Source organism: Syngnathoides biaculeatus, chromosome 2 (genome assembly GCF_019802595.1).
Source record: "Syngnathoides biaculeatus isolate LvHL_M chromosome 2, ASM1980259v1, whole genome shotgun sequence".
Classification (NCBI taxonomy): Eukaryota; Metazoa; Chordata; class Actinopteri; order Syngnathiformes; family Syngnathidae; genus Syngnathoides; species Syngnathoides biaculeatus.
The window spans coordinates 20383901-20397401 of record NC_084641.1 but is presented as its reverse complement, the minus strand read 5'-3'; the positions used below and the strand labels follow the sequence as shown (position 1 = coordinate 20397401).

General features: G+C 43.1%; 1 protein-coding gene across 1 annotated transcript in view; it reads right to left on the bottom strand.

Moving 5' to 3' along the window:
* cacna1fb (calcium channel, voltage-dependent, L type, alpha 1F subunit) overlaps positions 1 to 13027 on the bottom strand; it is a 43143-nt gene extending 30116 nt beyond the window's left edge. Inside the window, exons 1-12 of the mRNA XM_061840108.1 lie at positions 12903 to 13027; positions 11732 to 11832; positions 11111 to 11216; positions 10785 to 10924; positions 6193 to 6344; positions 5970 to 6122; positions 4027 to 4223; positions 2605 to 2708; positions 1428 to 1729; positions 1219 to 1300; positions 1066 to 1092; positions 808 to 968 (exon numbers count right to left, since the gene is read on the bottom strand). Coding sequence (XP_061696092.1) covers positions 808 to 968; positions 1066 to 1092; positions 1219 to 1300; positions 1428 to 1729; positions 2605 to 2708; positions 4027 to 4223; positions 5970 to 6122; positions 6193 to 6344; positions 10785 to 10924; positions 11111 to 11216; positions 11732 to 11832; positions 12903 to 12983 — 1606 coding nt within the window. The 5' untranslated portion in view covers positions 12984 to 13027. The remainder of the gene's footprint in view (positions 1 to 807; positions 969 to 1065; positions 1093 to 1218; positions 1301 to 1427; positions 1730 to 2604; positions 2709 to 4026; positions 4224 to 5969; positions 6123 to 6192; positions 6345 to 10784; positions 10925 to 11110; positions 11217 to 11731; positions 11833 to 12902) is intronic.
* Positions 13028 to 13501: the final 474 nt, after the last annotated feature.

Below are 13501 nucleotides of genomic sequence, written 5' to 3'. Positions count from 1 at the left end.
GCAGTAACATGCATTTAACACACATACAGTATTGTAATTGCAATCTCCAAAATGTGCATACGCATGGGTTAACAGATGGGTCACATATTTCATCCAGGAAATTACGTACACATCTTTCAGGCCCCGTTTCGGGCATATGCAGTGTTTATAAGTGAGGCCCCATGTCACACACACGTGACACACACATGGTCACACTCGTGATACGCACATTCTGTACCATTTATATATCGCAATACACATAAAGTAACACACACATAAATACACATTATCAGATACAATTGGTAACAGATGTGATCAAAGACACAAAGAGACATACAGAGATACACACTTTCGGGGACACACATGTAAAAATACACATACAGTGGTAACATGTATATAAGGGGTGTCAAACTCACTCACTATCTTTACACTGATTTGGAATCAGAAATCAAGGTAAATGTTTTTTTTTTACTATTGTTCATGTTTGGTTACACACAAATGCTTGCAATATCTCAAAGTTGTCGTTTATGACATGGCAATTTTAAATTTTAACAAAAATCCTGGAAGTGGAGACACACGATTTGCCTTTGTGGGCCACATAAAACCATATGGCGGGCCAGATCTAGCCCCCGGGCCTCGAGTTTGAGACCTGTCATGTATATGGTAACACATTTCCTAACACACACAAAACACACACATGGTAACATGCACAAGGTTACTTTTAGTAACACACATGTGACATCTATGTGGTAACACATTTAGCAATGCACACGCTCATCGTCACGCGCACGGCATCACACATTTAAAGAGTGAGGACGGCGGCCGTACCCTGCACCTGCGTCAGCCAATCAGGTTGATTGTAGTGCTCGGAGGCGCTGAGGGATGTGTTGAGGAAGACCAGCAGCAGGACCAGCCAGTAGAACGTCACCGATTTGACCGCAGTGCGACAGTTCCTGCGACACACTCGGTTCCAGCGTCGCAGGGTTCGACTGGATCCACACAGGTGGCAAAATGTCACCGTGAGGTCACGTCCTCTCAGCCTCCTTGCTCCACGAATAAATTATTTTTTTTTAAATCTAAACTCACCAGCAGCTGATCTTCATCATTCGAGCACTAGAACAAAAAGCGAGGTTAACTGCTAAGCTAGATGCTGTATGGTTAGATCAATGTGTGCGTATGTGCGTGTGCGTGCGTGTGCGTGTGCGTGTACGTGTGTGCTTGAGAGCACGCATTTGTTACCAGCAGGCCTGGCAGCAGTTGGTGTGTTCTTCATCGATGTTCTCCGTGTTCTCAGACGCCGTTTCGCTGGCGGGAAGACTTGCTGAGTGAGAGACATAGCTCGTGTAAACCGTCGACACCGGTTATGAAGTTTCTGTTTCGAATCACCGTGTGTGTTTGTCTGTGTGTGCGTGCGTGTGTGTGTGTGTGTGTGTGTGTGTGTGTCTCACCGTGCGTTTCATTGGAGTGACTGAACCATCCAAACTTCCCTTTCTTCTTATCAGAGAGATCACCCAGAGATGGACCTACACAAGCACACAAAATCCTCTCGTGTATCTTCACACACACACTTGCAAAACGACACACAAACACAGACTCACGCGAGTTTCCATCCTCGTCCAGCTCGTCCATGTCCTCGGCCTGTGTGATCCAGTCCATGTATCCGCAGAGGTCTTCCTCCATTTGCTGCTTCTCGCGGAGCTTCTGGAAGTCTCCGCGAGCTTTTGCCTTCTCCCTTTCCTTGCTGAACTCTCTGCGAAGTGAACACAAAATCGCTCAGTGCTTGACAATAATAATGACATGATAATGCACCAATAATGTCGCAATAACACACCAATCACGCAAGACTAAAGAACCAAAACACAACATAATACAACTGATGAAACAATAATGCCACATCAACAATGCAATCATAAGTTCATTCTCTCTGTGAAACAAATTTGCATTGCATTCCATACGTATGAAAAGTATTTTAAACCATAATAAAACAATGTAACAATGATATGATATTAACAGCACAAATGTAACAAGTACATATCATTAGCTTAACAATAACAATATGACTCACTAATGTAACATTAATATAAAAATAACATATCAACAACACATTACCACCACAATTATGCAACATATTCACAATAACACAATAACAATGTAGCTGAAAGGTAACATCCAGCCATTTTCTTTGCTGCTTATCCTCAGGAGGGTCGCGAGTGCTGGAGCCTATCCCAGCTGTCAAAAGGCAGGAGGCGGGGTACACCCTGAACTGGTCACCAGCCATTCACAGGGCGCATAAAGACAAACAGTCGCACTCACAATCAGACCTACGGGCAATTTAGAGACTCCAATTAATGTTGCATGTTTTTGGGATGTGGGAGGAAACCGGAGTGCCCGGAGAAAACCCCTGCAGGCACGGGGAGAACATGCAAACTCCACACAGGCGGGTCCGGGGATGGAACCCGGGACCTCAGAACGGCGAGGCCAACACTTTACTAGCTGATCCACCGTGCCGCATTACATAACTATAATAACACAATAACAGCTTAGAAGTAATGCAACAATAACAGCAAAAGCTTAAAAATAATTTCAGTATGGAGGGAGCTTTTCAAGAAGTGGGACCTTACTGACCCGCTGAGGACGCCAAGAACCAAGTTGAGAACGAAGAAGGAGCCAAAGATGACCAGACTCACAAAGTAGACCCACGGCAGCTCGAAGCCAATGGCGTCGTTCATCTGAGTGCATGTGCGGTTAAGGAAGAGGGAGAAATGAGACATCATGGACGATGACCTCTCTCACACGCGACTCAAATTCTCTTATACACTGCTAAAACCCTCTCACTCACTATAAACTTTTCCCTCGTACGCATACAACAGAACATGTAAAAATACTGAAGCACGTCTTTCGGTATTCTTCCTGCGACCGTTCCAGAAATGTACGTGAGCATGTCAAATTCTGTCGCGTGTGAAAACGTTTCAGCAGTGTATAACAGTGTTTCTGTTGTGAGCGGAAAAGGTTAAAAGTGTGTACAACAGCATTTCAGTACTGTGTGTGAGTAGAAACGAATAGTTTGTGTGCCGAGATTATTTTAGATTTCAGACGATCTGAGGCCCGGGATGCACATGTCTGGAAACAATGAGTCGCAACCCTGGAAAAAATGTGGCCCCTATCATCACAGCATACACATACATTAATCTTCCGCAATATGACAGCTTTTGTTTTGTCGTTCCGTCATATTGCAGATTTGAATTTGTACTAATTGTACAATATTTCTGCGCTTTTTTGCTCGTGCTCTCTCTCAATATACTGCAGGATACTTCAGCCTGCCATGATACCAATTTTTTTTAGGGCTAGATATTTTCCCTAAAACTATCATGATAAATGTAAGTATTTGTTCGTTTTGTTTTGTTTTGCCAGAGATGTAATAATATTATAGAGCATAATAATTTGAATACAATTAATTTTCAATTCTAAAGAAAACATTGGCTTTTTAATGTAGAAGAATAACTAAAATAACTGACCCTAGAGAGGATAAGCAGTTCATAAAGTGGGTGGATGGAATAAAAAGTATCAATGAGAAGTATCAATAAATCCGACTCAGCCTCTGTTTGAAAAAAAAATGCATTCAAAGAAATATTACACATTTGGCACATTGGTTTAGAATCATTAACCCCACACCCTCCTACCTGAAAAAAAGTTTTAAAGCCTGTCAAATTTTAATGATTTAAAAAAAAAAAAAAAACAACACAATGTATTGTACTCAAAAGCATTTGGACTTTGTCACTGTTTTTACATCAGATGCCACATATTTTAATATCACAATTTTTTTGTCTTTATTTTTATTTATTTTATGAATGTCTAGGGGATCATTTCTTGTCTTTTGAAAAATATCTTATCTCACAACAAGCTTTTACTGGGCCAAATAAATGTGAAACAAGGCTGGACTGTGCTGTGAGATCTTCAACTGTCAATCAAATGACGCTGAAAATGACGGCTCCTTGAATATTGATAACCGTGTACATCCTTGGTTGCAGTTTATAAACAGGTCCTCACCCAGTACAGGACGTCGGTCCAGCCCTCCATGGTGATACATTGGAACACCGTCAACATGGCAAAGAAGAAGTTGTCAAAATTGGTGATGCCTCCGTTGGGCCCGTCCCAGCGCCCGCGGCATTCGGAGCCGTTCACCGTGCACTGGCGGCCGTGACCCGCGAAGGCGCACGGCACCGGGTCGTCCTCCACGTACGTGTCTGCGGGGATGAAAATATTAAGCACATTATGTAAAATAAGATGCAATAAAGTATGACGTTTCAGCATTTTTTTAAAAAGTGAATGGGGACCATCTTACCAATAAAACAAACATCCATTTTTAACACCGCTTGGCCTTGTTAGGGTCGTGGGTATGCTAGAGCCTACGCTATTTAACCGCAGCGAGAGGTGGTTTACCCCCGCAACTGGTTGCCAGCCAATCACAGGGCACAAGTACAAAAATATATTAAAAAATCATTCACACCCACATTCTCACCTATGGGCAATTTAGAGTCTTCAATCAACCTACCATCCATGTTTTGGGGATGTGGGAGGAAAATGGAGGACCCGGAGAAAACCCACCATAATCAACCAATTTCTCCTCGATACCTGAGTTTTGTCAGTTGAAAGTTTTTAATGTGATTTTGACATCATCACAAAAATTTTACATTTTTCTCAAGGGCTTATTTTTTTCCCCATAGTTTCCTCATCAAATAAATGGTTAGTTTTCAAAGGCTGATGTTATTATTGGCGGCTTAGCTGGTAAAGCGTTGGCCTCACAGTTCTGAGGTCCCAGGTTCAATCCCGGACCCACCTGTGTGAAGTTTGCATGTTCTTCCCGTGCCAGTGTGGGTTTTCTCCGGGCACTCCGTTTTCCTCCCACATCCCAAAAACATGCAAATCTAATTGGACACTTTAAATTGCCCCTAGGTGTGATTGTGAATGTGATTGGTTGTTTGTCTCCATGTGCCCTCTGATTGGCTACCAACCAGTTCAGGGTGTACCCTGCCTCCTGCCTGTTGACAGCTAGGATAGGCTCCAGCGCTCCCAGCGATCTTTGTGAGGATAAGCGGCTAAGAAAATGGATGGATGGCTGGATTTTATTATTATTAATTGATAATGATAGGAATGAAATGGTGAATGACTGGTTAGGGCGTCTGGCTCACAGTTCTGAGGTCATTGGTTCTAATCCCGGCCCCACCTGTGTGGAGCTCGCGTGTTCTCCACGGGTGGGTTTTCTCCAGGCACTCCGGTTCCCTCCCACATCCCAAAAACGTGCATTCATTGGAGACTCTAAATTCCCCCTAGGTGTAATTGTGAGTTTGAATTTTTGTTTGTATGTGGCGTGTGAAGGTTGTCTGTCTCCATGCGCCCTGCGATTGGCTGGCAACCAATTCAGGGTGTACTCCGCCTCCTGTCCGAAGATCCTGGGATAGGTTCCAGCACTCCCCCGACCCTTGTGAGGATAAGTGGCTCGAATAATGAACGAATGAATGAATTACTATTGCTATTACTTTTAAGATGAATAACTATTAAAAGCGATCTCATGCTGTGTGGACAAGTAATGGCCAACCTTCGTAAATTAATTGCGGCTAAACTTGTTTTTGAGGAAAGATTACTATAGATAGATTATAATAGATTTTCACTGAGCAGCAAGCCAGATTACTTGCAGACATGTTCAATCAAGAAGCCACTTAAATAGAACCTGTTTATATTTATCTTTATATTTATCAACCTGGAAAGAGGTACGAAGACTTTTCAAAAATAAAAAATAAAAATGAGGATTTGAGAAGGGGGCAAATAGCAAAAGCTGTCAACACAATACCCCTATTGTTTGTGTAAGCACTTCATGGCAGCAAGGGTCAATGGATAAAATGTAATTGATTTTAAAATAAGTAATTTGAAAGCACAAAAAAATGGTTCCATTGCATTTAGCCACTTGTTAGCTATGATGAGTAGGAATCTACCAGTTTCTATGTAGTAGCAGGTTCTGTGCATGCGTCCAATGAAGAGCTCCAAGCCGATGATGGCGTAGATGATGATGACGAAGAGGACCAGCAGAGCAATGTGGAGCAAGGGAACCATGGCCTTCATGATCGAGTTCAGCACGATCTGCAGACCTGTTCACACACATACTGTACGTCAGCGTCACGAAGCTGTGTCGCCAATGCCACCGTCCCGCACACTTACTGGGAACTCCCGAAACCAGCCTAAGGGGCCGCAGGACCCGGAAGGCGCGCAAGGCTTTGACGTCCAGACCGCCAGGTTTTCCCGGCATGTGGTGCGTGCTCGCCTGCTCGCCCGACTTGTGCGTCATGGTCTCCAGGACCACGCTGAACAAACTGTTATGGAGACAGGAAGTCACATTATCAGGTCCCAGCAAGCACTTCCACAAGTCTTCAACACTGTGTGAAAACCGAGTTCCAATGGTGTGAAGGACGGTCTGTGCCGCATATTGACGTCGACAGATCAGGCTGGACAGGAAGTACTTCACACTCATTCAGCGAAACCGAAGTGGACCCTGAGGCTCATATTTAACAAGCTCAAGACAAGTTCAGCTCATCCTAAGAGCTTGTGACATCAGCGCACTAGCGATACGAGCACAGTAGAGAATCACACTGATAGGATAGCAATAACTCAACAACGATGAAAGAGTAATGTGACAATACCATAACGATAATGCAATAACATGACAACAAAGCAACAATCAGTGACGTAATAATTACAGTAATAATGCAACAATAATGTAACAATAGTATGAAAAAATAAAAATGACGTGACAACACTAACATAATGCAATAGTAATTCAACAACAATAATGCCAATGACCCAATATTAACGCAACGGTATGATAACAATAACATAATGAGACAAAATCATTGCATTGTAACAGCAAAAATGTAACATTAATGAATGAGAAAAGTAAAGTAACATTATCGTAATATAATAGTACTGTAATAAGTGTGTAATAATAATTTAACACCAACAACAAACATCCATATCAATGCCAGAATAGCAAGGTGACAACACTCCATAAAAATAACCAGTTAATAATTTAACAGAAATAATGGTGTAATTAACAGAACAAGCGCTATTAATGAAACTATTCCCTTAAAAAAAATTGACAATGATGACACAACAATGTAACAAAGACACAATGATGTTAATGATGACAGTATCATATGGAAATATCATTAACACGACAATAACATACTGTAACAATGAAGCAACCATAATGGAACAGAAACATAGCACTGATGTTAAAAATACACATTAACATGATAATTACAGCATGTCTACGACCCTAGTGAGGTTAAGCGGAGGGAAATTGGATAGATGGATGGATAGCATAATAATGACCAAGCAGGAACATACAAAGTACACAACAAAAGCATAACACTGATACAACAATAGCACACTAATAACCCAAAATACATGAAGAAGAATGTAAAAATAAAGACACTGCCATGAGAATAAGTACGATTCAACTAAAGCATCATAATGACCTTGCAGCAATGTAATATGAATTTATGAATAAAATGGAAACAATGCAAGAATAACACAACAATTGCGCAACAGCAACAAGAGCATACATAAAAAAAAAACATTCACAAGAAACAGCAAAACAACAACGTAACAATTACATAAAACTACCAAAACAATACCACAAAAGTGACTTAACAATAACACAAAAACAACACAGTAATGTAGCAATATCACAATAATGAAATAACAATGAGACAAAAATGATTTTCAGCATGATATATTTTCGGACAGCACAGTCAGCAGCCAAATTCCTGGAAGTGAAGATCAGAAGACCTCTCCCCCCTGGGATGGAGATCTCGGGCCCAGAGAAACCTGCAACGTTTCTGGGTGTTGTTGATAAACGGCTTTTGCTTTGCATAGTAGAGTTTTAACTTGCGCTTATGGATGTGATCTGAAGTGTTCCTGTGGTGATATGTGGTGACATCCTTTCCATATTGGGTTAGGTCAGTTTTTGATGTAGGGCTGCCTGAGGGATTGAAGGTCCCGGGCAGTCACTATCGGTTTTTCTCCAGTGATTTCTCCAGATTCTCTGACACTTTTGATCATATTATGGACTGCAGATGATGAAAATCCTGAATTCATTGCAATTGTATGTTGAGGAACATTTTCTTTAAAACTGTTTGACGATTTTCTCATGAACTTTTTCGGAAAGAGGTGAACCTCACCCCATCTTTGCTTGTGCATGACTGAGCTATTCACAGGGAAGCTCCTTTTTTTTTTTTACCCAATCATGGCACCCACATGTTCCCATTCAGCCTGTTCACTGGCTGGGATTTCCAAACAGATGTTTGATGAACATTCCTCAATTGTCTTTTTTTGCCACCTTTCCCACATTTTTTAGAAGGTGTTGCAGCCATAAAACTCAATGTTTATTTGCTTCAAAAAAAGTTTATCAGTTTGAAGATGAAATGTCTTCTTTGTAGTGTATTAATTTAACAACGTCCCAACTTCATTGAGATTGGGTTTGTAGACGCATGTTAGCATATCAAAGAGGATCTCAAAAACTTTGACTCCTGTTTAATTTCTCAATTTCTTTTTTTAATACACAAGAGAGGACACAGTCCTATGAATTTTCTTAATTTAACCCTAGAGAACCCAAGACATCCAAATCCTCTATTAAATATTTATCTACCAACTAAACTAAACAACAAAATTTTGACTCCCAAAGTTTAGGCAAAACTGACCTGAAGTACATTACTTGAGCTCATGTGGGTTTGAAAGGCCCGGTTTGACTGGGTCTGCTTTGGACCACGTACGGTGGTCCACTGTGCTTAGCCAGCAACGGCCAGCCCACAATCTGTGACAGCATCACTTGCTTGTGCTTTGATGAATAAGGCAGCGAGCCTGCTCGCTGCAGTACACTTCAAATGTTCCTCGCAATTATGTGCTTCATTTTAGCGCCGGCCGCTGTGGCCTGCTGAGGAATGGACCGACTCCCCCGGCCTGCAGACTTCACCGTACTAATTGATGCAAAGCTTGTGACTGTTCCACTCCCCGCATGTGAAAGTCGTTGAGCCTGTCTGCAGCGATCGGCTCCCTCTCCTCTGCACCACTATCCCCCCCTCCACAGAGGAAAAAGGAACTGACTCCCCCTCACTCCCACTGAGAGAGAAATATAAAATAACCATATTTCAATTGCAAACCACATGGTAGATGTTTAATCATTTTTTTTTGATGGAGTACTTAAGTCATTCAAGGGCAGGGTGGCAATTTTTTGTCTCATTGAAATTAAAGTCTCCTAACAGGCCACAATCAAGGAAATAACACTTCTTTTTTGTTTAACGCATAAAACAAAGGACAAAAAAGATGTACCCTCTCGCGGGCAGTTTTGGGACGGGTATGTTATCAGTTCTGTGATGTGGTACATACTAGAGATATGTTAATTCTTATTCTAGAGCGACACTTACGCATTAATAATACTGATGGATTAGAATTTTGAAGACAAACTAGGTTGCATACTGACCTTTCTCCCTTTCTTCTCTTGGAAAACCCTCCATGTGCACTTGAGGCAGCCATGTTGGGTCAGGAAGGAAAGGGAAATAACGCCGTGCTAACTTTGACCTATGAGTTATCCTCTCCTAATACCAAATTATGGGTTCAGATTAGAACACTAAAATATTTTGATATACTGAAGGATATAATGCGTGAAAATCAGGATGTCCCAAAAATGGGACGCTGCCCACGAATGGTTTAAATAATAATAATAATTAACTCGTGTGTTACAACAACAACGACAATTTATTGAGTCGGGAAAAAAGTCTGCTGCATTTATCAAATGACACCTGCCCTCCTCTGGCTCTGATTGGGTACTGGCTATCACCATGAGAGGGCTCCTACTTTTAGTGGATTATAATTAGTTGAAGCACTTTTGAAACACACAGACACACACACACACACACATGTGGGTAAGAAATGGTGTGCGTCAGTGGACGCATATTCAGCATGCTTTATGCATCCCTGCTCATTTTTCTGCATCTCAGACACAAGACACACTTCAAATGAAATCCCCGCAACTTAACAAAATGAGTCGATGGAGGGCATTTGTGTGACAACAGCCTTCATCACGACCCCGAGGACATATGCCGCGAGGTCACCGGTGACCAAACACTGTGAGCACCAGCAAGAGGGTCCACCGGCCCGCCGTGACAAGCCGAGCATTACGCACGCTCGCAACAACGGCGCTGAATCACACAAATTGCAGCGAGCGCCGCAGGGATCCGCTCAAGACGCCCGGCAAACGAGGACGTCAGCCCATGTTTGCCTCCACTCGCAAACACTTTACAGCCACGCCGCTGCACCGCAACCACTTCCATCCTATCCTGGCACCCAGTAGCTAAGATGGTTATGTTCGATTATAAGTGTCAAAAATAATTCCATACTGTAAATGGATCAATGATGTCATAATAAAACAATACTCTAATAGAGCGACCATAACAAACGGCAACATAATATCATGGCAATAACAAAAACACACCAATAAGAAATGCACGTTACACGGCAAAAATAATGTAATAACGCATTGGCACTGCAATAGCATCACAATAAAAATGTCTTTACCACCGCACCACTGCAATGCAACCACAAACTACACTCTTTTCCTTTTACACCATGGCTTGAATATCATCAAATGATTTATAATTGGGATATAAGTTTGTCTGCTTATGGAACAACAACATGAGTTGAATAATAACTCGACAATAACATAAGAGTTACCCAACAACTTTAGCTTAACTTACCCGACGATGACAATGACAAAGTCCAGAAGGTTCCAGCCGTTGCGGATGTAAGAACTAGGGTGCATGACCAGACCGTAAGCCAGTATCTTCAGGAAGGTTTCCACAGTGAAGATGATGAGGAAGACATATTCCACTTGTTCCTAGAGGAATCACAAAATGTCCCTACGAGTGATGAAATGTCCTCTATTTGTGTCTAAAGATCTTGATATTGATCTCGATCTCCTCACTTTGGTCCTTATTTTGTTTGCCATTCTGGTTGTCTAAATGTCCTCACTTTCCCGTATGTGTGCGTTAATTGTGTGAGGTGTGTGGAGTTAACAGCTCACCAGGTCATGGTTGGTGGAATTGGAGTCATCTTCAGGAAATGGTTTGGACACACCCAAAGCGACACAGTTAGCAAAGATGGCGAGCAGGATGAAGATGTCAAATGGCCTAGGGACACTAAGGAAGCTTCACTCGGTCAAAATATTGGTGATTTATGTAACAAAACAGGTCTGGGTATAAATATAGTGTATATGGTTGTGATTAAACAATGGTAAGAGGAAGTGATCATTATATGTCAATCAGTCGTTATCCATCCATCCATCCATTTTCTTTGCGAGGGTCACGGGGAGTGCTGGAGCCTATCCCAGCTGTCAACGGGCAGGAGGCGGGGTACACCCTGAACTGGTTGCCAGCCAATCGCAGGGCATATGGAGACAAACAGTCGCACTGACAATCACACCTAGGGGCAATTTAGAGTGTCCGATTAATGTTGCATGTTTTGGGGATGCAGGAGGAAACAGGAGTACGCAGAGGAAACCCACGCAGGCACGGGGAGAACATGCAAACTCCACATAGTCGGGGCCGGGATTGAACCCGGGACCTCAGAACTGTGAGGCCAACGCTTGACCAGCTGATCCACCGTGGCGCTCACTCGTTATCATTGTGTGGAATAAAAAGGATACTTCCATTCAACAATGGAGAGCGCAGCACGTCTGATGGGGTTGTTGAGCTTCAGGCAGAACAACGCTCGGGGAGCTCGTTGCACCTGATTGGTGCCCTGGACCTGGTCAAGAAGCGACATCATCCACTTACTAGAATCTTGTTGCTTTGCGCGTTGTCTCGTGGTGTGAAAGACGTTTCATCACAGCCGCTGTTCATGTTATTAGGCAGGAATTTTCAAAATACCTTCATAACAACAATGGATCTCACTGGAGAGATGTGTGTGAGGCCAATAGAATCAGCTCATGTTTGGAAGAGTCAGATAAAGATTAAGGATATTGGGTTTTAATGTTGAAAATTTGCCAAAAATCTATGTTCAGAAATCGCTGTAAATCTTTAGGAGACCTGTGATCGAAAACTTCTCTCTTCAGTAGAAAAACGCCTGAATGCTAGTCATTGTTACGAACCTCCGGTGCGGGGGCGGACCCAAATGCAGGATTTCAAGGCAGAGGCATAATGTTCAATGTAGTTTATTCCGGAAACTGGTGAAACGGTGTAACAGTCTGACAAGGCAGAGGTAGAGAAACACTCGGCTAGGCGGGATCCAAAAGACATACAGCAAGGGTTCGAGGACTCTGAAGCAAACTAATTAACTCAACAGGACAGGCTCAAATAAAAGGTCACACAATCGCTGTGACTAGGGTTACTCTAACTTATGCTTAGAAGCGAAGAGTCCCACAGGCAGTGAATGCAACTCACTAAAGAATCGAATAGACAGCGAATAGAGAAATGGCTCCGCATTGCCTCAACTCTTTTGAAGAGAAGCCACGTGAAATGATTTATCCATTGCCTGATGTGGGGGGTACCTGCTTTATAGGGCTGAATGTTGTCTGTGTGTACACAGGTGTGTGTGCGTACATAACTGTTTCATTAAGGGTTAATACAGGCTGCATGCACACAAGTGTTGCTAGGGCGCTAAAATGCGCCCCCTACATTCCCCCCATAGGCACTTCCAGCCCCTTTTTGGGGTGCTCATCTGTAGCACCCCTTCAATGAGGCCCCGTACCCCGAAACCACTGATCCTAGAATCACCCCTGTGGGCGTGTTGTCTCGCGCTACTTTCAAAAAGTTAGGGATATAATGCTCTCAGGTAAAAATAAAAAATGCGCTGTTTCTCTTAACGTGTTGTCTCACTTGTTTCTTAGCGTGTTGTCCTCGCCTACGTTGCGTTCCAGTGGAGCTGGTGGTGGAGTGGAGGGTGTCCGTCCTGGTCATCCTCACTCCCTCGTCCTCGCCTTCCAGCTCCTCGTCCCAGTCCCCGCCGCCTCTCTCCTCTCCGCCACCTCCTTCTCCTCCTCCGTCCTCTTCTCCACCCTCCTCACCCTCGCCGCCGCCATCCTCACCGTCCACAGAGTTGGCGTAGCCATTACGTGCCGCGCCTGGGAGCGACAGACATGAGGATGCAGGAATGTTCGAAGTTGAAAGTCGAAAAGAAAATGATCAGAAAAGCATTGTCAAAGAGTATAGATTGCATCGTAATTAATATTGATCATCAGGGTAGCCCATTGGGGGTGGTTTTGCACAGTTGTGTACCACAGTCCTGAGATTCCGGGATAGGGGTGAGGGAGGTCTTCCTGAATGGAGTTTATATGTTCTCCCCATTCTTGCACTGGCTTCCTACTCACCCTGGACACACCCTGTTTGAACCTAGACCAGGGTTGTCAAATTCATTTTTGTCGCGGGCCACATTGTAGTTACGATTTCCCTCAGAGGGCCGTTATGACTGTGAATCC